This window comes from Ochotona princeps, chromosome 4 (assembly GCF_030435755.1).
Source record: "Ochotona princeps isolate mOchPri1 chromosome 4, mOchPri1.hap1, whole genome shotgun sequence".
In the NCBI taxonomy this organism is placed as follows: domain Eukaryota; kingdom Metazoa; phylum Chordata; class Mammalia; order Lagomorpha; family Ochotonidae; genus Ochotona; species Ochotona princeps.
The window spans coordinates 113,637,021-113,661,282 of record NC_080835.1 but is presented as its reverse complement, the minus strand read 5'-3'; the positions used below and the strand labels follow the sequence as shown (position 1 = coordinate 113,661,282).

Genomic DNA, 24,262 nt, shown 5'->3' with positions numbered 1-24,262 from the left:
CAATCAGTAATTGCAAAAACATGGAAGCAACCGAAATGCCCATCAGCAGAAGGCTGGATAAGAAAGCTATGGTTCATCTACTCCATGGAATATTACTCAGCTATTAAAAAAAACCAAAATGCAGTTCTTTGTGGCCAAATGGGCCAAACTGGAAACCATAATGCTAAGGGAAATGAGCCAATCCCAAAAAGTCAGATACCACATGTTTGCGTTAATTTAAGAGGATATGATGTTATGTAAAACATGTTATTTTATGTATATTATGTTATATGTTGTGTATAAACTAAAACTGAATTGACAATGAGGTGATCACAGAAGATGGTTAAGAAATTGCAATTGTTCTTAACATACTGGTTACTCAATACTATAACTATTAGTTACACAACGAAGTTAATTGTTGCTGAGGGTACGTTGGAGCCTTTAATTGATCGGGTTGATAATCTGGTGGTTCTGCCCTCGGACCGGACAGCGTCTCCCCAGGAAGCTGAGGAACTAGATTGGACTATAAGATGTTGGACTCTATGTTTAGTTTATGCTTGCAAAGAGGGACTCTCAACTGTACTTGATCAGTGGATATGCAACAAGGTGGAACATTCCACATGGGGGGAGGGCGGGGGAGGGGTGGGGTGATTCCCAGTTCCAACAAAACTGTATCACATAATACAATGTAATCAATGAATAAAAAAAAATAAATATAAAAAATACTATAAAACACATATAGCATGAGGAAAGAAGACACAAAATGATTTCTATGACATAATCTTGGATTGCATTAAAAAGTGAGAAAAGGTGGAAAGAGATATATACCAAAACACAACAAATTCATCAGGCTGGGTGAATTTCAGATGCATCTGTTCCCTTTTTTTATTATTCTTTATGTAATAAGCATGCGTTCTTCTAACAGAAAAGTATAAGATTATTAGATACACATAAAGTTATCATCGATGGTTAAGACCGGGAAACATTTGAATATTACTACCTGGCTCTAAGCTACGCACTTCCACAGAGAGTTTGGAAGGAGGGATATCTTCGGCTGCCACCAGCCAGTCACTGGTCCTCATCCGCTTATACTCGACCTTGAAAGCCGTGATGGGAGAACCCCCGTTTGCCCGGGGAATCCAGGTGACATAGACAGACGTCTCTGACGCGGTGGAGACGGTGGGCCGGTCAGGGGCCTCTGGAACTGAAAACAGAAACATGCAATTCAGTGACCCAAAGACAGGAATAACTCGAAAAGGCAAAGACTCCACACCTCGTGTTATGAAAGGTTCCTGCCAGAGAACGCTATGATGGTTACCCTCCCATCCTCTGCCCAAAGCTAACATGGAATGAATTGGCCAAATTCGGGTAATTAAAAAAAAAAAAAAAGAAAATGTAAAATAATCTCTAAACTTGATAATAATCACTCAAAAACTGAAAAGTTACCAAGTTAACAATATTTTTAATCATTCTGTTTTGGATTCAGACTAAAACAGTATGTAGACAGTTATTAACCATTTAGTATTTCCAGTCTGATCATCACTACCATTTACAATAAATAATAAATGTGGCTATAATTTACAATATATTTTCACAATTATATGTGCTCTCATTTAAATGTTTTTCTTTATCCACTTAAACTATACACAACATATTTGGCAATCTACTAATTATTATATTAACTATTACTATGTATCCTATCTAAATATACCTCAAGGCCACAGGAATGCTACTCCGAAATATGGACTGCAAGTGAGAAGCAGGAATAAAGCTGTTTAAACACTTATTTACATATGTTCATCGGGGGAGCAGGGTTCATCCCCAAATACTTAGAGCAGCCAGGAGCTTGGTGCTCCATGCAGCTCTGTCAGGTGGGTGACGGGGCTCACATATTAAGCCATCAGGCACTGCTGCCCTCATCGGGAGGCTGAGTCAGAAGCAGCACTCGAATACAGGATGTGGGCATCCCAAGCGGTAGCTTAATGTGCTGCACCACGATGCCTGCCCCTGAAGACAAAATCTGATGGATAAAAGCAATAGTAGTAACAGCAGAAGAGAGGATGCCGCTCAGGATGAAAGAGGGCAGAATACATATTTAAATTAAGAAAGGTAGGGCCAGTGCCATGGTATAATAGGCTAACTCTCTACCCACAGTACTGCCTTCCCATATGGGTGTTGGTTCATGATCTGACTGCTCCACTTCTGATCCAGCTTCCGGCTTATGACCTGGGAAAGTGGTTGAGGATGGCTCAGGTCATTGGGCCCCTACATCTATGTGGGAGACCTACAGGAAGCTCCTGGTTCCTGGCTTCAGACTGACTCTGCTCCAGCCATTGCAGCCATCTGGGGAGTGAACCAGCAGATGGGAAAATCTCTCTCTCTCTCTTCTTAGTAATTCTGCCTTTCAAGTAAAAAGAACATAAGTATTTAAAGAAAAAAAATAAGAAAGGTGTTAGCAGAAAACAGATGGCCTCCATAAACACACTGAAAAAGGATGTTAGAGAGCAAGCAAAGATTTGGTAGGTTCCAGTTGGCACTGTCACAAACAGGGTTTGCCCTAACCCACCAACTCATGGTCTATACTCTGAAGCAGATGTAAGTATCAGGAGTAAGGTCAGCCATCTAAATCATGTGCCTAACTCCTGTGGCTGACCAGCAGTCTTGTGGCTTTCCTTGGCTTCCCACCTGGTTCTGACGATGGTCAACGTGCCCATCGCCTGAGACTTTCAGGCAGGTGAGCTGGTTCTCAGGAAAACAACAGTCTCTTGGTCTGCGAACCACATGGTTCCCAGAGCTGGTACCAGGGGCCTGACTCTGGGCTTTCACTTCTCTGAAGCCATGAAGGCAGCCCAGTCCCTGGTCTAAGCCATGCCAACCTCTTCATGGAACCCTTCCACCTACACACCTCTTCAACCCACAATGCAAACACGTAACACTGAATGTGGTTTTGTATGAAGAAGATGGTGGTATTTTAAAAGCAAAATGCTTATTGGAAAAAAACATATTTAAAGCAGGCAAACTATGATACTTACTGTACTCCTTTCAAGTTAGAAAGCAATGGAAACAGAACGAATAGAATTGTTAGTTAAACTCCTTGACATGAGAAACCAAACAGCTTCCATATGTTGGTTCAGGTGAGGTGAGAATTCATCTAATACCACAGATCAAATAGGAAAAGGAAGTTACTGGGGGAAATAACTCCACAGAGTATAATTTCAAAACCTAAAAGACAGCATACGTGACCGTTGAGGTATAAAACAAAGAACACTGTTCTTGGAATTAGAAAGTCTGGATTTGAACATTGGTAGTGTTCCTACTTTCTGGGTGATCCTAGACAAGCAGCAGGACTTCCCTGCCCCTTAATAGGGCAGGCAGACATGCTTCCCTTCTCCATCTAGGTTACCTCTGCCTGGGTAACTCCAGCTGCAGGGGTTCCAGAACTGAAGGCACGATCATCACCCCAAACCTGCTACTTCCGTATCTTCATACAGGATACCTAATTCCAAAGCCCAAGCCACCACCTTTGTTCAGCTCCTGCTCCACCGCACCCTGTGTCAACCCTTATTCTGTTCACAGCCTCACCTTTTGCCATTGCTCTCTTTGTTCCCCCTGCTTTAAAATCCTTCAGGGAAAAAACAAAATGAAATCATTTAGGGCTTTTTATAGCTTTCAGGGAAAGAGTACACTTTAAAGTGTATCATACAAGATACCTTTCTGCTGCCCTACACAAGCACCATTCCCATAGCAACCACTCACACTAAGTGACATCTCTGATGGCGACATGAAGCATCAGCCATCGGTCTCTTGCACTAGGCCATGGCATTGCCCAGACGTTTCTGGTTTCTTTCCCCAGGTAAGCCATTTCATCCTTTGAGGTGTAGCTCCTACTGCTAAAGAGCTTCCTAGGCCCACCCACTTTTCTCTTCTCTCATGATTCCCTATCACCACTGATGGAATCTTAAGAATAATGAATCAAAATCATGGCTACTAGCTCACCTATACAGCCTGCTCTCTGGATAGGGTGTAAGTATGTATCCATAATGCTATGGGTTTCATTGTGTGTATCATCCTCTGACGGCTTAGCAGTCTGTGTCATCCACTACACTGTACAACTCTAGAAGGCAGAAGTGATCTTATCTGTGCTGCTCCAGAATAAAGCATAGTATCTATCTTGGGGTATATTAAATACAGAGTAAGCAATTTGTTTTTCAAGTGCTAGTTTAAGACAGGTGAAATCAGCCTCCCAGGTTAAGCACCTGAGCAAGACAGGCTCACAACATGGAAAAGAGGAAGTTCAAAGCACCAAACTGCTGCTGTCTGACGCCAGCTCAAACATGAAACTGAAATCTACACGTGCAGCAATGAACTTTCACATCTTCTCCAGGTACCATAATGAATTAGTCCAATCACAGAAAGCACATTAACTATAGCAGAAGAGCCTGGGGTGCACCAATCAAATGCTAAACCAAAGTCTTGAAAATGTTACTGTCGAGGCATTTCTTAAAAAAGATTAACTAGACATAATGATCCCATGGACCGTGACACCTATCTTATAGCAAAATAATGAGTCTTCTGTTGGTAGCATGGTATATCTTGATAAGTCATGAGAAGGAACAAAGTCAGACTTTCAGAGTTAAAATTATAAATTATAACCCAAGTTGCCATGTTAGAGACAAAAAAGAAGCCATTTCATAAATTATTAGAAACTTAAGCAACAGAATACTCTGAATTTGTTAGTTGAACAACAATTCTGACACTGGGTCACTATACAGAACCTTACACTAGGTTGACACAATACATTAAAGAACACGGAAAACAGAAAAAATATATGACTAATAAATACCCCAACCTACACTTTCCCCCCAATCTGAACAGAAACATCTGTAAGCAAACAAAATGAATAAAAGGATTCTTCTGGAGGGCTGCGGGAGAGGACGTCTAGCTCGGATCCCGAACCCAGTCCGCCATGTGCCCATGGCTCATGGCGGGCTGGGCCCGGACATGCCTGGGTGCGGCCTGCTTCCTTCTGGGGTGAGTACGCCGAGGGGGGAGGCCTCCGTGACTGGGCATGTCCGGGACCCACCCAACACCCTCATTGGGTGGTGGGTGAACGGGATTGGGGAGGGGCGCAACCTCGGGCCTGCAGGATTTAACTTCCGGCTGCCAGAGGCGAGCCGAGGGCTGCGGGAGAGGACGTCTAGCTCGGATCCCGAACCCAGTCCGCCATGTGCCCATGGCTCATGGCGGGCTGGGCCCGGACATGCCTGGGTGCGGCCTGCTTCCTTCTGGGGTGAGTACGCCGAGGGGGGAGGCCTCCGTGACTGGGCATGTCCGGGACCCACCCAACACCCTCATTGGGTGGTGGGTGAACGGGATTGGGGAGGGGCGCAACCTCGGGCCTGCAGGATTTAACTTCCGGCTGCCAGAGGCGAGCCGAGGGCTGCGGGAGAGGACGTCTAGCTCGGATCCCGAACCCAGTCCGCCATGTGCCCATGGCTCATGGCGGGCTGGGCCCGGACATGCCTGGGTGCGGCCTGCTTCCTTCTGGGGTGAGTACGCCGAGGGGGGAGGCCTCCGTGACTGGGCATGTCCGGGACCCACCCAACACCCTCATTGGGTGGTGGGTGAACGGGATTGGGGAGGGGCGCAACCTCGGGCCTGCAGGATTTAACTTCCGGCTGCCAGAGGCGAGCCGAGGGCTGCGGGAGAGGACGTCTAGCTCGGATCCCGAACCCAGTCCGCCATGTGCCCATGGCTCATGGCGGGCTGGGCCCGGACATGCCTGGGTGCGGCCTGCTTCCTTCTGGGGTGAGTACGCCGAGGGGGGAGGCCTCCGTGACTGGGCATGTCCGGGACCCACCCAACACCCTCATTGGGTGGTGGGTGAACGGGATTGGGGAGGGGCGCAACCTCGGGCCTGCAGGATTTAACTTCCGGCTGCCAGAGGCGAGCCGAGGGCTGCGGGAGAGGACGTCTAGCTCGGATCCCGAACCCAGTCCGCCATGTGCCCATGGCTCATGGCGGGCTGGGCCCGGACATGCCTGGGTGCGGCCTGCTTCCTTCTGGGGTGAGTACGCCGAGGGGGGAGGCCTCCGTGACTGGGCATGTCCGGGACCCACCCAACACCCTCATTGGGTGGTGGGTGAACGGGATTGGGGAGGGGCGCAACCTCGGGCCTGCAGGATTTAACTTCCGGCTGCCAGAGGCGAGCCGAGGGCTGCGGGAGAGGACGTCTAGCTCGGATCCCGAACCCAGTCCGCCATGTGCCCATGGCTCATGGCGGGCTGGGCCCGGACATGCCTGGGTGCGGCCTGCTTCCTTCTGGGGTGAGTACGCCGAGGGGGGAGGCCTCCGTGACTGGGCATGTCCGGGACCCACCCAACACCCTCATTGGGTGGTGGGTGAACGGGATTGGGGAGGGGCGCAACCTCGGGCCTGCAGGATTTAACTTCCGGCTGCCAGAGGCGAGCCGAGGGCTGCGGGAGAGGACGTCTAGCTCGGATCCCGAACCCAGTCCGCCATGTGCCCATGGCTCATGGCGGGCTGGGCCCGGACATGCCTGGGTGCGGCCTGCTTCCTTCTGGGGTGAGTACGCCGAGGGGGGAGGCCTCCGTGACTGGGCATGTCCGGGACCCACCCAACACCCTCATTGGGTGGTGGGTGAACGGGATTGGGGAGGGGCGCAACCTCGGGCCTGCAGGATTTAACTTCCGGCTGCCAGAGGCGAGCCGAGGGCTGCGGGAGAGGACGTCTAGCTCGGATCCCGAACCCAGTCCGCCATGTGCCCATGGCTCATGGCGGGCTGGGCCCGGACATGCCTGGGTGCGGCCTGCTTCCTTCTGGGGTGAGTACGCCGAGGGGGGAGGCCTCCGTGACTGGGCATGTCCGGGACCCACCCAACACCCTCATTGGGTGGTGGGTGAACGGGATTGGGGAGGGGCGCAACCTCGGGCCTGCAGGATTTAACTTCCGGCTGCCAGAGGCGAGCCGAGGGCTGCGGGAGAGGACGTCTAGCTCGGATCCCGAACCCAGTCCGCCATGTGCCCATGGCTCATGGCGGGCTGGGCCCGGACATGCCTGGGTGCGGCCTGCTTCCTTCTGGGGTGAGTACGCCGAGGGGGGAGGCCTCCGTGACTGGGCATGTCCGGGACCCACCCAACACCCTCATTGGGTGGTGGGTGAACGGGATTGGGGAGGGGCGCAACCTCGGGCCTGCAGGATTTAACTTCCGGCTGCCAGAGGCGAGCCGAGGGCTGCGGGAGAGGACGTCTAGCTCGGATCCCGAACCCAGTCCGCCATGTGCCCATGGCTCATGGCGGGCTGGGCCCGGACATGCCTGGGTGCGGCCTGCTTCCTTCTGGGGTGAGTACGCCGAGGGGGGAGGCCTCCGTGACTGGGCATGTCCGGGACCCACCCAACACCCTCATTGGGTGGTGGGTGAACGGGATTGGGGAGGGGCGCAACCTCGGGCCTGCAGGATTTAACTTCCGGCTGCCAGAGGCGAGCCGAGGGCTGCGGGAGAGGACGTCTAGCTCGGATCCCGAACCCAGTCCGCCATGTGCCCATGGCTCATGGCGGGCTGGGCCCGGACATGCCTGGGTGCGGCCTGCTTCCTTCTGGGGTGAGTACGCCGAGGGGGGAGGCCTCCGTGACTGGGCATGTCCGGGACCCACCCAACACCCTCATTGGGTGGTGGGTGAACGGGATTGGGGAGGGGCGCAACCTCGGGCCTGCAGGATTTAACTTCCGGCTGCCAGAGGCGAGCCGAGGGCTGCGGGAGAGGACGTCTAGCTCGGATCCCGAACCCAGTCCGCCATGTGCCCATGGCTCATGGCGGGCTGGGCCCGGACATGCCTGGGTGCGGCCTGCTTCCTTCTGGGGTGAGTACGCCGAGGGGGGAGGCCTCCGTGACTGGGCATGTCCGGGACCCACCCAACACCCTCATTGGGTGGTGGGTGAACGGGATTGGGGAGGGGCGCAACCTCGGGCCTGCAGGATTTAACTTCCGGCTGCCAGAGGCGAGCCGAGGGCTGCGGGAGAGGACGTCTAGCTCGGATCCCGAACCCAGTCCGCCATGTGCCCATGGCTCATGGCGGGCTGGGCCCGGACATGCCTGGGTGCGGCCTGCTTCCTTCTGGGGTGAGTACGCCGAGGGGGGAGGCCTCCGTGACTGGGCATGTCCGGGACCCACCCAACACCCTCATTGGGTGGTGGGTGAACGGGATTGGGGAGGGGCGCAACCTCGGGCCTGCAGGATTTAACTTCCGGCTGCCAGAGGCGAGCCGAGGGCTGCGGGAGAGGACGTCTAGCTCGGATCCCGAACCCAGTCCGCCATGTGCCCATGGCTCATGGCGGGCTGGGCCCGGACATGCCTGGGTGCGGCCTGCTTCCTTCTGGGGTGAGTACGCCGAGGGGGGAGGCCTCCGTGACTGGGCATGTCCGGGACCCACCCAACACCCTCATTGGGTGGTGGGTGAACGGGATTGGGGAGGGGCGCAACCTCGGGCCTGCAGGATTTAACTTCCGGCTGCCAGAGGCGAGCCGAGGGCTGCGGGAGAGGACGTCTAGCTCGGATCCCGAACCCAGTCCGCCATGTGCCCATGGCTCATGGCGGGCTGGGCCCGGACATGCCTGGGTGCGGCCTGCTTCCTTCTGGGGTGAGTACGCCGAGGGGGGAGGCCTCCGTGACTGGGCATGTCCGGGACCCACCCAACACCCTCATTGGGTGGTGGGTGAACGGGATTGGGGAGGGGCGCAACCTCGGGCCTGCAGGATTTAACTTCCGGCTGCCAGAGGCGAGCCGAGGGCTGCGGGAGAGGACGTCTAGCTCGGATCCCGAACCCAGTCCGCCATGTGCCCATGGCTCATGGCGGGCTGGGCCCGGACATGCCTGGGTGCGGCCTGCTTCCTTCTGGGGTGAGTACGCCGAGGGGGGAGGCCTCCGTGACTGGGCATGTCCGGGACCCACCCAACACCCTCATTGGGTGGTGGGTGAACGGGATTGGGGAGGGGCGCAACCTCGGGCCTGCAGGATTTAACTTCCGGCTGCCAGAGGCGAGCCGAGGGCTGCGGGAGAGGACGTCTAGCTCGGATCCCGAACCCAGTCCGCCATGTGCCCATGGCTCATGGCGGGCTGGGCCCGGACATGCCTGGGTGCGGCCTGCTTCCTTCTGGGGTGAGTACGCCGAGGGGGGAGGCCTCCGTGACTGGGCATGTCCGGGACCCACCCAACACCCTCATTGGGTGGTGGGTGAACGGGATTGGGGAGGGGCGCAACCTCGGGCCTGCAGGATTTAACTTCCGGCTGCCAGAGGCGAGCCGAGGGCTGCGGGAGAGGACGTCTAGCTCGGATCCCGAACCCAGTCCGCCATGTGCCCATGGCTCATGGCGGGCTGGGCCCGGACATGCCTGGGTGCGGCCTGCTTCCTTCTGGGGTGAGTACGCCGAGGGGGGAGGCCTCCGTGACTGGGCATGTCCGGGACCCACCCAACACCCTCATTGGGTGGTGGGTGAACGGGATTGGGGAGGGGCGCAACCTCGGGCCTGCAGGATTTAACTTCCGGCTGCCAGAGGCGAGCCGAGGGCTGCGGGAGAGGACGTCTAGCTCGGATCCCGAACCCAGTCCGCCATGTGCCCATGGCTCATGGCGGGCTGGGCCCGGACATGCCTGGGTGCGGCCTGCTTCCTTCTGGGGTGAGTACGCCGAGGGGGGAGGCCTCCGTGACTGGGCATGTCCGGGACCCACCCAACACCCTCATTGGGTGGTGGGTGAACGGGATTGGGGAGGGGCGCAACCTCGGGCCTGCAGGATTTAACTTCCGGCTGCCAGAGGCGAGCCGAGGGCTGCGGGAGAGGACGTCTAGCTCGGATCCCGAACCCAGTCCGCCATGTGCCCATGGCTCATGGCGGGCTGGGCCCGGACATGCCTGGGTGCGGCCTGCTTCCTTCTGGGGTGAGTACGCCGAGGGGGGAGGCCTCCGTGACTGGGCATGTCCGGGACCCACCCAACACCCTCATTGGGTGGTGGGTGAACGGGATTGGGGAGGGGCGCAACCTCGGGCCTGCAGGATTTAACTTCCGGCTGCCAGAGGCGAGCCGAGGGCTGCGGGAGAGGACGTCTAGCTCGGATCCCGAACCCAGTCCGCCATGTGCCCATGGCTCATGGCGGGCTGGGCCCGGACATGCCTGGGTGCGGCCTGCTTCCTTCTGGGGTGAGTACGCCGAGGGGGGAGGCCTCCGTGACTGGGCATGTCCGGGACCCACCCAACACCCTCATTGGGTGGTGGGTGAACGGGATTGGGGAGGGGCGCAACCTCGGGCCTGCAGGATTTAACTTCCGGCTGCCAGAGGCGAGCCGAGGGCTGCGGGAGAGGACGTCTAGCTCGGATCCCGAACCCAGTCCGCCATGTGCCCATGGCTCATGGCGGGCTGGGCCCGGACATGCCTGGGTGCGGCCTGCTTCCTTCTGGGGTGAGTACGCCGAGGGGGGAGGCCTCCGTGACTGGGCATGTCCGGGACCCACCCAACACCCTCATTGGGTGGTGGGTGAACGGGATTGGGGAGGGGCGCAACCTCGGGCCTGCAGGATTTAACTTCCGGCTGCCAGAGGCGAGCCGAGGGCTGCGGGAGAGGACGTCTAGCTCGGATCCCGAACCCAGTCCGCCATGTGCCCATGGCTCATGGCGGGCTGGGCCCGGGCGGCCAGTGCGCCATTTGGCGCCAGGCTGTGCCTACTGGCCGCCCGGCCGGGGAGCTCTGGGGTATTGGACATCTGAATCGCTGCTGAGATAGCTCTAGAGTGACCCCACTGTTTCTGGGATCTGAGTCAATCCTAAAGATTCCCAATGCCAGTAACTCTTCCTTTGAAGAACTTCCAATCCCTTAATAATGCTGAGCTTTGAACACCTATCAAGTAAAAGATAAGCTCCGGCTTGTGTAGCAGGCTGGCACCTAATGGTCCTCGGAGCAACCACGTGCAGGTGCGTGATTTACAGCTAGGAATGGTCCCAATCTGGGATGCCACAGCTGGGATGAGGTTCCCACCAAGGGGTGTATGTGCTGGAATGGGGGCTGCGTTCTATCTAGGAAACAGTTGCAGTCACCCGAGGCACTAGTGTGGGCTGGGATTGGATGCACCAGGCCGGTTCAGATCCCAGCACCATCTGGTGTTATGGAGAAACAGGGTAGATGTGGGACTGACTAGGCTGGGTCTCAATCCCCTTCTGAGCCATGTGTGAGCTGTATGTGGGTATGGACGATCCATGGCTGGGCTGAAACATCCAACAACAAGAGTCAGAATGGGGTGAAAGCCAGCCAGGAAAAGCCACTGTTCCTGCTAGGACAGGAGGTGAACTGAGTAGGGTTGGCTCAAGAACCCCCTGGCAAGCGCAAAATCTGGCATTGGGAGGGGTTCTGATGGAGGAGCCTGGGCAACTCCTCTGGCAGGACACAGTCCCTGCAGGTAAGCGCGAGAAGCATGATTGGAAACAGCCCAGAATAGGCCATGGAAAGTTTCCCACTGGCATGCATTCGGCATGGGTCAGGAGCAGGCCAGGCTGAATCAGTTCATGTCATCCTCTGGCAAATCCGATCACCAGAACAGAGTGTGGAATGGGCCGGGTTTGGTTGCGACAAAACCAGTACACATTCTGGAACGCCAGGGCGTGGTTGCCTGTACTGGATATGAATGCAACACCCATCCAGCACACTTGAGATCCAGGAAGGGAGGGGCAGAGCTGGCGGGGGGGTTAAGGGGCTGGCCCCCTCGCTGGACAACCACTCCCACTGGAGAGTGTTGGCTGGGATAGAGACAGACACGACTAAGCAAGGCTACAACACCTGTGCGCTGCATGTGGACAAGATCAGGGCCACAGCATCAGCTGGCAGAAGCTGGCACTGGGGACTAATTCTGTCGAGTCAAATCACAGGACCACCTAAAGAGTGCATAAACCGGGACAGAGAGACCTGGGAGGGAAAAAGTGGGTTCCCCCTTCTTGGGTCACTATTCCCGTGGGAGGGCATGAAAACTAGGACGGGGGCTGGGATGGCTAGACAGAGGCACTCAACAACATCTGTGAGGGCTGGATGGTTGAGTCGATTAGATAGAACTAAGCTTTAATACCCATTGACAAGTACCAGAGCCAAATGGGATGGGGGACAGACTGGTCTTCTGCTACACAAATTGGCAAACCAGGGTAGGGGGCAGGCTTGGTGGGGGTTATTGTGGGTCGCCCCGACTAGGCTGCAGCTACCACTGGTTGATGTAAGGGCCGAACCAGACTGGACTGCAACACCCATTGGTTCCAGTGCAACTCGGGACTGAAAACAGAACCAACACAGCAATTGCAACCACCAGCTGATCAGGGTGATGGACTGTGCCGGGCCCTGTGTTTGCTAGAACATACAAGAATCTGGTCTGGGAATACCTCAAAGTATCTTTGGAGATCTCCCCACTTGAACTGCTGGACTCAGAATTCTAACCAAGAAAAGACAGAAGACAGAATAGGACAATCATTCATCCCAGCTACATGTTGGCAGCGAAATATGGGACAAATGGAGACTTCATGAGGGACAATATCAATCAGTGGACCACCTCATCGAGCGAAACTGGCAGTGACTCATAACTGGAGAACTATTAACTCCACTTGAGCACATATCTCAGAGCATGCCCCACATATGGGACTTGGGGTGGGCGGGAAACCGGGTGGGGCTTCTCCCTCAATACCCCCTTTTACCTCAGATACATGATGGAAACAATATGGACATAATAGCATTGCCCACCTCCCTATCCCCCTGAACCTTTTTTTTTTTTTTTTCTTCCTTCTCTTTCTTGATTTTCCTTCAACTATAGTTAACTATGTAAAGATTGTCAACAACAATACAATAAAATGGATTATATATAAAAAAAAAAAAAATGAATCAATAAATTGATATTGAAAAATAAAAAACAAAAAACAAAAAAAAAAAAAAAAAAAAAGGATTCTTCTATTTACCTCCACTATGCCTGGAGGAGTCTGTCAGAACCACTCCGAAACTGCCGTGTGCAGCCTCTGCATCAACCGGAAGCTTAGGGAGGCGCACGGGTGGAGAGGACGCCTGAGTGCTTTTGGATGATGCTGTTTTCTCTAAAAAGGTTAAAAACCACACACTGTAATTTAAGCTTATGTATATAGAAAGCTTTTATTTAAAAAGTACTGTTAAATTTAACTGGTAGATAGATATAAAATTATCAGCTCTACTGTTTCAACTTAATATCTAGGGTTTGGCCTTGCGACAGACACCACTTGGGACACCCGCATCCCACCTAAGAGAGCCTGGTTTGAGTCCCAGCAACACGGCCCATTCCAGATCCTGATGAAGTACATCCCAGGAGGCAGCAGGTGACAGCTTGACAATTGGGTCCCTGCCTCCCTACGGGAGATTCAGACAAAGCTGCTCTACCCTCTCTTCTTGCCCTGGCCCAGCCTGGCTGCTGTGAGCATGTAGGGAGTAAATCAGCAGTTATAAAATTATTTTTCTCTTTAATACTCTTTCTCCCTTCCTTTAAAATAAACAGAATTGTAAAAATTTAAATCCTATACTGTAAACACTAAGTTAACATAACAAGTTGATTTCTATAAACTTTATTTAGTATTTAGAAGAAATACTACAATGTGTCCATCATACTAACTTTAATTCACACCTGAAAAAAAAGGCCTGATGACTAGAATGAACATTTTCAAACTATTATTCCATTTTTTATTGTATATTTTTCTAAATTATAAAACAAAAATTCATTATGAAAAAACTTTTGCTAAGTTTCTTTATAGCCATAATTGTGATATTAAATTCAGTACTTATGCAGGCAAAAAGTAAAACTAGGTGGTTTTTAAGAAATAAATAGCTTCCTATTGTTCAGTAGTTACAGTCCAGACCCTATAAACAACTGAGGACTGTTTGTGAAAATTAACGCCAGAAACACTAAAATAGAAAATGTGCATTATCTTCCTGGTCAGATTCAGTAACTAGACAGAGCTGGCTTTTCGTTTTGTTTTCCTTTTTGTTTCTTAAGACAAAAGACCATTTCTTCTCAGTATTCACTCCCTTTGGAATTTCAGGGCCACACTTCCACCTCCACCCACTAAAGTTGATTTGCTTACTGACAGCTGAGCCGAGAGGGCATCTCTAACTACACATCCCTCATCAGTCCCAGCCAGCACATCCTTCCTCCTCTCTCTCCCTCTCCAGTCCTGAGAAACCTCGCACAGCAGTTCTGTCATTTTCCTGTCCTTCTCCAGCAGGAAGGGAAACAGGCAGCTCAGAGTGCCAGATTGCTCAAATGCTCCAGTTCTCCCAGTACCCTTGGGCAAGGTCTAGAACGTGCACGATTTGGCCACTCTGTAGTTCCCAAGCACCCCTTCGTACTTCCTTCATGTCTGCGACAATGGCCCCCACCGGAACATACAAGGGGACAAAAATCTACACGCCTGCACCTGCTCTCTCTGCTAGGAGCACTGCTTGCCCAGGGCCTTTCCCATAGGGCTCAGGCTTGGCTTCTGCTTCCCCATCTTCACCCTGCTCTGATGTCAGCTACTCCCAGATGACTTCCCTCCACCTGCTTTAACTCTCACAGCTGCAACCCTACACATTTCCCACATCCATCCCCTCATTTACTACTCAGGTTCATACACACTACCTTCTCATGCACCTAGTAATCCAAATTTAAGTACCTCCTAAGTAGGATGCTAGCTCTATGAGGGCAAGGAGTTTTGTCTATTTCCTGTACTGCCTAACATGGAGAAGGCATTCACTAAGGATTAGCTGAACTGAACTAACTGTTGTCTTAATATTTAAGTATCTGTCTTTCCTTCCTTACCATTTTTCTTTTCTTTGCATTATCTTTCTTAAAGGTCTACATTTTCAGCTCCCAAAAATGTCTGTAGGACATTAGGTGGAATGGAACAATACAAACATTCAAATATAACCTCCCCAAAAAAGTATCGTAATAGGCTTCCTTAGTAAATTCATATATAATAATATCTAGAATCCAGGCCTGGTGCGGTAGCCTAGCAGCTAAAGTCCTTGCCTCGAACGCGCCAGGATCCCATATGGTGCCAGTTATAATCCTATCAATCCCACTTCCCATCCAGCTCCCTCCCTGTGGCCTGGGAAAGCAGTCAAGGATGGCCCAAAGACTTGGGACCCTGTACTCATGTGGGAGACCCGGAGGAGGCACCTGGCTCTTGGTTTCGAATCAGCTTAGCTCTGGCCATTGCGGCTGCTTGGGGAGTGAATCAACGGATGGAAGATCTTCCTCTTTGTCTCTCCTCTCTGTTTATCTGCTTTTATACAAATAAATAAATTTTAAAAAAAAAAAAAGAATATCTAGAATCCAACAAGATTTTTTTTTTAATGTTATTTTAGAGGCAGAGACAGAGTTAGAAATGACAGCTTCCTCCTGCTATCCCACTCACCAAATGCCCGGGAACTGAGAACTCAATCCAGGTTTGTCTTGCAGGTGGCAGGTCCCTGAGGGCTTGGGCCATCACCTGATGCTTTCCAGGGTGTGCTTCAGCAGGAAGCTGAGCTTGGAGCAGAGCTGAGACTCAAACCCAGATGCTTGGTCACAGGATATGGGAGTTCCGAGTAGCATTTTAACTCCTCTACCAAAGGCCTTTTCCTAGCCAGAAGGGAGTTTTACAAATAAGCTGACATTGAGAAGCAGCTCATTCCTGCAGAGGAGAATCACACTCACCTTTGCTGGTTCGGAAGGTGAGCATAGCAGGCTGTCCCTCCCCGGCGGCGCTTCGTGCCACCATCAGGACCTCATACAGACTAGCTGGCTCCAAGTCAGTTAAATGGAGCTCATTTTCACTTCCTGGGACTCGAACCGTGTGCCAGCTTCCCACCACACCAGCGCCATCGTCCAGCTGCTCCAAAGAAATCGGAGAGAGAGGGCAGAAAGCCTTTCGATCAAAGTGATAAAAACAAAAATTCATTCCATTCTAGAGGAGTTTTGAGATGTGCCATAAAGGAGACGTAATAGTAGGAATTACACGGAGACCTGTAGTTCTTACTTAGGAATTCTTTCTGGGCTCTACCATCTACCATTAATGTGTGGTCTCAATTATGTTTTCTGCCCCCTAGAGTCCATTTCCTTTATTGTAATGGAGACAACAGCTCCTTTCTTACTGGGCTATTGGGAAAATAAGGACTCAATAACAAATACTATTGGTAATACATAGTACACACGGCCTGGAAGTTTTTGGACAGATAAACAACCAGCAAAACTCACATTCCTCATCCAGAATCAGGTTAGGACAACAGAGAAAGTCTTAAATATGACCATGTTAGTTTTTTCTGTCATTAACAATATCACTATTAAATGATTTACAGCAACACATCTAAGGCAAAGAAAAAGACGTCAAATTTAAGTATCTACCATCTCTTTTCATTCACTGAGTAGTCTCATTAAAAAAAGGAGCTTTTCATTTTGCCTTAATTAGAACTCACAAAGACAAAAATGAGGCCAAAGGTTTACCAAGTAAATGAACAACTAATAGTAGCACAACTCAAAATGTAAACAACTGTCAGCACTACACAAGGGGACTCAGTTCAAACTATTGTTTTAATAAGAAACTAGTTTAGTTGCTACATAAAAGTATTCTACTATCTTAGAAAAGAAAAGTATTACAATTTTAAAAGTAGCTTTTGGAGTTTTGCACTCAAGAATCCCAATTTTGGGCCCGGTGGCGTGGCTGAGCAGCTAAAGTCCTCACCTTGAACGCGCCAGGATCCCATATGGGCACCGGTTCTAATCCCGGCAGCTCCACTTCCCATCCAGCTCCCTGCTTGTGGCCTGGGAAAGCAGTCGAGGACGGCCCAATGCTTTAGGACCCTGCACCCGTGTGGGAGACCCGGAAGAGGTTCCTGGTTCCTGGTTGCTGGCTTCGGATCGGCGCAGCACTGGCCGTTGCAGTCACTTGGGGAGTGAATCTTAGGACAGAAGATCTTCCTGTCTGTCTCTCCTCCTCTCTGTATATCTGACTTTGTAATAAAAATAAATAAATCTTTAAAAAAAAAAAAAAAAGAATCCCAATCTTGGGGGAAAATACTGTTCACCACATTCTTATTGCTTGTTTGCTGCCTACAACTCAACATGATTGGCGGGCTATCTCTGCTCGGCCTAGCACGACGGCGGGTTTCTCGGACCATCATTTTGGTACAATCCTATTCCGCTTTCTGCCAGTTTACAATGTGGAAGACAGTAAGTGTTCTTTACTGAAGCAGAGTGAGAGGGTGAGGAGAGAAAGTAGATAAAAAAAGAAGACATTACCTTTCGATACTTCACAAAATAGGCGTTGATGGGCAGGCCACCATCCTTCCCTGCCCTCCACAGCAGGTTGTATGTATCTGGGGTCTGAGTCTGAGGTGGGCTTAGGATGATGGGGGCATCAGGGATGGAGGCACCACTGGCATTTTTCTCTGATGGCAACTCCCCAGCACTGGGATGCGCCTGGCCTGGCAGCGGGCTTGGCAATACACTCTCTGAGTCCTTTGTCTCATCATTCTGAGCAGCATCTGAAGGGGTGGCTGTTTCTGCTTTTGTATTGGCTTCAAAAGGAACTGCAGAGAGAGAATGAGGGGAGATGGCTTGAAGATACTCATCCTTTCAATGTCTTCTACCCTCTTGGTGATCTAACAGCCCACTTTGGCTCAAATTGTGCTAATTATATCAAAGTTAAAGCCGCAGCATTTTAATTTATAATTTATGGAAGCATCTAAATTCCAGCAATCTGTCACTGATGGGAGAGCAAATAAGTTCTTCAAAAAATCAACTATATGATGCAATAGTTTAGCAGTTTAAAGGCTTTTAAAATTCTTTTTCCTTCCTCTACATTAATAATCTCCCTTTTTCAATGCCATGTTAGTTTAATTGTTGAAGATTTTATGTTGATGATCATTATGCTTCAATTTCAGTTGGCAAATGAAACACAAGGAATAACATACTTTGGAAGCAAAGTGACATGGATAGTCAGGAAATGGTCAAGATTTAGGCCCTTCTCTACTGAGTAGCAAGTTTCAACCATAACCTCCTTATATTCACACTGCCAGTAGTCACGCCCCAGGCAGCCCTCCCCTGTACTTCTACATTAACTGTGCTCTTGGGGTCTAGCCACTACCATAAATAGGTGTCCAAACTATAGAGAGTACACAGAGAGAAAGAGAGCGAGACATAGGTGGGGGTGCAGCCCCACAAAAGCCTCACACATGTGTCCCAGCCCAGTTTCAGCCATCTAATTACAACCACCTAAGCGACTAGCCTCATGCACAACTCTATCTAGAACCCCAAGAAACAGGAGATCGTATGCGGCCTGCTGTATTCAGTCATCAACCTTCTGGGTAGACAGTCAGACAGCTACACCACACAGCAGATAGTCTACATTCTGGAAAGAGGAAGAAATGACAGGAATCAGACCAGCACAGCCAAAGGAAGGGAAGTTCTTGATTTCCAAACTCAATTTCTGGAGAGAACCAAGGACTGAGTCAGAAACTGCCAGACTAGAGACAAAGCAAGCTGGTAGCCTTCACAACACTACCAGTGGTGTACAGGGTCCACAGAGCAAGTAAAATAACAGGCACCAAAAAACTGAGTGGGCTTTGCGATCTCCAAAGAAAATCATTGATCATGGACCTTGAAAGGATCTCCTCAATCTTGGGTCAATGAAATCAACAGCATCTCAAAACTACTGGAACTACTTAAGCAGTACCCTTGGAGTATGCTCCACATTGGGGACCCTCTCTCATTCCCTCCCCCACCCACCCCGGGTTATTGATGAGGTTGTATTGCTGGAAGAGCCCATTTCCCTTTCTCCCCTGCCTCGCAAAATATAGAAAGAAAAAAAAAAAACTATCTCATCCATTTTCCCCCATTCTTTGGCCCTTCCCACCCTAATCAGTGGTCCACATGGACATACATCCTTCTCAACTATGTAAACATCACCAAAATAAAATAAATTTATATATTAAAAAACATTGAGCATATGAGACTATACCAAATGTTGCGTACAGAGATGTCACAAAAATCTGTGGGATGAAGATCACAAACCTTCCAAGAACTTTCTGAAGCCCCCTCACAGTTTTGAACAATCTGATATCGTTTCATTCTCTGAACAACATTCTTTGGCGAATAAGATCACTCCCACTTTATAAATGAGGAAACCAGAGTTCTGACGCACCAAGTGACAAAAACTGTCAGGAGAATGTGAGTGAGGCTGCTCTAAACAGAAGAGCAGCTTATGAAGACACACCACCCACACGATAAAGCCAAGGCACTCACGTGCCCTAACGAGTTGTTCAGATTGGCAACTGAAGGGCCTCATGCCCGTGGTGGAAGGTGGAAGCCAGGAAGACAACACTGTAGTCTCATTCCCACCGTGAAGTCAGATTCTTGCTAAAGAGAAGACGGGTTGTCAGGACTACTGGGCTTTAGTGGAGAACCATGGGACACAGGCCTCGCGGTTTAAGGTCAGCTCTCCGTTAGTCTATAAGAGAGAAAGGAGTCCCAGGGGGCAACCTTCATCTGAGCAAACAAGAAGCTAGTGAGGAAATAATGCAGAAGGAAACTGACTAAAGTCTCACAGACAATTTGCAAATATTGCTGCTGGAACTAGGCGTGTTTATTTAGTGAGTCAGCGGGTGCACAGGAGGTGTGGGGCGGCTGTGGAGCCTGCTCAAGGGGGAGAAACGGACTCTAGCCAAGGGAGTGGAAAGGGCCAATGAATCTTTTGCAGTTTTCCGGCTCCCCTGGGCAACTTCCCGCCAGGAACTGGCGCTTGGCTGCATAAGAGTTTACACACAGGTGTGAGAAACACATCTTGCCACATGGGCACCCAAATTCCACTTGTCATTCAGGAAGCAGGGAGACTGTACCACTTCTTTACTTCTTAGCGTTTCATTTATTTTATTTGAAAGGCAGATTTTACAGACAGAGGTCTCCTGTCTGCTGATTCACTTCCCAAATCACTGCAATGTCCAAAGCAAGACTCAACCAAAGCTGAGATCCAAGAATTTTCTCTGGGTTTCCACATAGATGCAGGGTCCTAAAGACTTGGGCCACCCTCAACTGCTCTCCCAGGGCACAAGCAGCGAGCTGGATCAGAAACAGAGCAGCCAAGACACAATCTGGCAACCATAGGGGATTCCAGAGTCACAGGGCAGAAGATGAGCCTGATGTGCTAGCATGCCAGTCCATCTCCAACACTTTCATTAAAGGGGAGATTCAGAAAACTGTCTTCTACTGTCTCCAATCCTATCACATAGGATAGTTTCAAGCCAGCCCGATTCCAGCCACTGTAGTAATTTGAGGAGTAAACCTATAGATGGAAGCTCTTTCTCTCTGTGTAAGTCTAGCTTTCAAATAAATAAATATTATATTTAAATAAAACTTGAACATTTTTAAGGTAAACCATCCTAACTGGAGCATTACCTGTACTTTCAAAAATTGTTTCTCGTGTATTATTCCAATTAACCATCAAAACAATGCTGTGAAATGGTAGGATATCTAGTCTTTTTTTTTAATTGGAAGAAATTGATAAAAATTGAGAAAAAAAATAATGTTGGGCCCGGTGGCGTGGCCTAGCGGCTAAAGTCCTCGCCTTGAACATGCCAGGATCCCATATGGGCACCGGTTCTAATCCCGGCAGCTCCACTTCCCATCCAGCTCCCTACTTGTGGCCTGGGAAAGCAGTCGAGGACGGCCCAAAGCTTTGGGACCCTGCACCCGCGTGGAAGACCTGGAGGAGGTTCCTGGTTCCTGGCATCAGGATCGGCACGCACCGGCCGTTGCGGTTCTGTTGGGGAGTGAAACATCGGATGGAAGATCTTCCTCTCTGTCTCTCCTCCTCTCTGTATATCAGGCTTTCCAATAATAAAATATTTAAAAAAAATAATAAAGAAAAAGAATAATGTCAATGAATTTAATGACTGACTTGAAACTAAATAAAAAGGAAATAAAAGCAGATCTGTCTACAAGGTCACTGCTAGGACCATTCAAAGCAACAATCTCGGGCCCGGCGCGGTGGCCTAGCGGCTAAAGTCCTCGCCTTGAAAGCCCCGGGATCCCATATGGGCGCCGGTTCTAATCCCGGCAGCTCCACTTCCCATCCAGCTCCCTGCTTGTGGCCTGGGAAAGCAGTTGAGGACAGCCCAATGCATTGGAACACTGCACCCGCGTGGGAGACCAGGAAGAGGTTCCTGGTTCCCGGCATCGGATCAGCGCAGCACCGGCCCGTTGCGGCTCACTTGGGGAGTGAATCATCAGACGGAAGATCTTCCTCTCTGTCTCTCCTCCTCTGTGTATATCTGGCTGTAATAAAATGAATAAATCTTTAAAAAAAAAAAAAAAGCAACAATCTCCCACCACAAACTACTCAGGAAACCCAGACTATACTCATCGTCTTGTACCATTGTAACTCACTGTTTAAATGTTTGTACAGGCAGGACTTCAAAAACTCAAGGTCTCCAGCAAAACCAAAAGGAAGGAGCAAGTCATCTCTCTCGGGGACCTTACTTGTTCCTATCTTCACAACAAACAAAGGAATGACAGCAACATTTTAGAATTTAGTAAGGCTAAGAAGTAGCTTGCTGTGCACTGTTCCGAGTGCTAATAAACGCAGGTGGATCTTCATAATTACAGAGCTGGTCATAGAGTCAGTGGGGACCACCAAACCAGGATGTTAGTGGACGGGATCAGTATACACAGAAAGGATTTTCACTGAGACCTAAAACCCTACAGCAGGGCAAAGTCTTAAAGATCTTCCAATCTTACATCAGCTTATATAACTTCCAAGAGCAACAGATCTCTCATATTTTTGAAGTGAAGAAGTTCAACAAAATATCTAGTTCCATCAGCTATGACTATTATGTCTACTGCTCCTTAAACCCTGCAATTACATAAAGTAATCGCTTCACTATACCTGTTACTCAGGTGAGAAACCAAGCACAGAGTTCAGTAACTGGCTCAAGTTACACAGCCTGCCAAGCTTCACTTCCAGATCAGTCTGACCTCTCCACACTCTGGGAGTAGTATGAAGGCATAACAGGAAGTCCCTGGCTTTCCCCACTTCTCTTGAAGCTCCTTGCAGGGATAAAGGGACCTTGTACACATGGGAAAGGAAACAGCCATGTACATGTACTTCAATCCACCCTTTCACCATTACCCAGTGGCCACTCATCTGGCTTAAGCGTGCCCACACCCTGGTAAGTGTGGTCCAAGCTACACATGAGGGTCAGTGAAAACACCTGCCAAAGAAGCAGACTGTGAAGCAACTACAGCAGGGAGTTCTGGAGGCTCATATCTGTCCAGAAGGAGCAGCAAGCACTGCAGCCTCGGGGAGCAGCCCGTGGCCTCCTGACCTGTGGACGTAAGGACCTGGGCAGAAGAGGACCACAAGATGACCCACTCAAGCAGATAATCCAGGGAAGGGATTTTAGCAGCTCTTCATCAAGATAACACTAACTACCTTTGATAATTGGCCTCTCAAAGACAAATCTGGCAAGGTCTTCAAGCCAAGTAACTAAAGCAGATGGCTACTCGAAAGGCCTGCTGTTGTACGGTCTGAATTTTAAAAAGTCGTATTGGAATTAAGTTTAATTAATATTGATATTTTATCTACCCATACTTAAAAAAATCATACGAAATTTTAAGTTATTATGATCAGAAATTAGTAAAATACAAAAAACTACTTTATATGCCACCAGAAAAATAACAACTTTGGATAAAATGGGGGCATGTGTGCCCACACACACACACATCGTTGGTACTATCATGACCCTACCATGAAAGACAATTTTCAGAATCTAAAGAGTTGGTTATCAACAGCTCACGTAAAATATTTTGTAATGATTTTTTTCAGTGGCTTTAGAAAAGTGAAAGCATGAATCCTTAACACCAGCCATATTTTCAGTTTGCTCCAGAATGAACTTTCTATATGATGACTACAAGCTTGAATTAGAAAAACATCACTCTGATTCACATCAAGGCAAACACCAAAAAAATATAGTTCTACATTTCACTGTCATTGAGAAAAAAATATATCTTCAAATTGTTAGATTGATTAAAATAACCAATTTCAATCACTTTCTCTTCTACTATGAAGGGAAATTTTCACCTAAGACATTAACGGCAACTCACCAACTGTTAGAAATGCTTCTGACCGTGTGGAGCCATGCTCATTTGTAGCTTCACAAATAAATTTCCCAGCATGCTCCTGAGTAGCTGCTTGAATGTAGAGAGAACTTGAGCCAGCCCGAGACATGGTGAAGTAGACAGGCTCTGGGTGCAAGCCCCGGGGCCCGACTGAGTGTGATTTTCGGGATTTTGATCTAAGGACTTGAGCTGGATGGCTGGTGATGAGTCCACGGCCGTCATACCAACGAATGACCGGAACTGGCACTCCAGTGGCGTTACAGGACAAGGTAACAAAGTCTCCATCTACCACTTCTGTGCTTGCTGGTGCTGTGATTATAACTGGTCTGAATCCATTGTCTGTTAAAAAATCCACAAAGAATTAACAATATTATAGTATCTTCAATGGAAAGGACTTCAACCTGTTGTGTAAATGCCACAGTAATGATCAGAACAAAGACAGACTTTTAGCTTTTACCACAAAACTGCCAACAAAAAGAATTTTTCATAGCTGTGGGCTCCTAAACATTTTCTACATAGACTTCCTGTCCTTCAGAAAGAATGTATAAAGAAAACTGTTGAGAATGCTCCGAAAAGGAGATTACACAGATTTAACCACTGTAAACATTGAATATGTCAATGTAGAACCTTAGACCTTAACATGAAAAACGTTAGAGAGCAAGATGGAGAATGATACTGTAGCCGCTGGTTCACCCTCCACATGGCCAGGAGAGCTGGGACTGGTTCAGTCTGAAGCCAGGGTCAGGTGGGTAGCAGGGACCCAGGGACCTGGGCCACCTTTAGTTGCCTTCTTGGGCACATTAGTAGAGACAGATCAGAAGTGAAGCAACCAGGACTAGAACTGACACTCAATGTGGTGAGGGCATTGCAGGTGGCAGATTAATTGGCAACCCAGGCTGTTCTCTTGGCATTTTAAATAAGGTTGCAATGGAATACTGATCATGCAGATGACATTTTATCCAGCAGGTTTTTCTTCTTTTCTAGTGCCACTTCCCAAGTCTGACAAAAATCAACCTGCACCGGTCTCATGTGACTGAGTTTCTGATTCTGTATGAAATGCTATCCCCGTGATCACAACCTCACTCCCTGAGCAAT

At 49.7% G+C, this 24,262-nt stretch overlaps 1 protein-coding gene across 1 annotated transcript in view; it reads right to left on the bottom strand.

Annotated features, from left to right (window-relative positions):
* CDON (cell adhesion associated, oncogene regulated) overlaps positions 1 to 24,262 on the bottom strand; it is a 118,360-nt gene that overhangs the window by 41,701 nt on the left and 52,397 nt on the right. The window contains exons 8-12 of the mRNA XM_058664131.1: positions 23,153 to 23,506; positions 17,294 to 17,583; positions 15,713 to 15,887; positions 12,972 to 13,103; positions 980 to 1,183 (exon numbers count right to left, since the gene is read on the bottom strand). Of these exons, the coding sequence (XP_058520114.1) occupies positions 980 to 1,183; positions 12,972 to 13,103; positions 15,713 to 15,887; positions 17,294 to 17,583; positions 23,153 to 23,506 (1,155 nt within the window). The remainder of the gene's footprint in view (positions 1 to 979; positions 1,184 to 12,971; positions 13,104 to 15,712; positions 15,888 to 17,293; positions 17,584 to 23,152; positions 23,507 to 24,262) is intronic.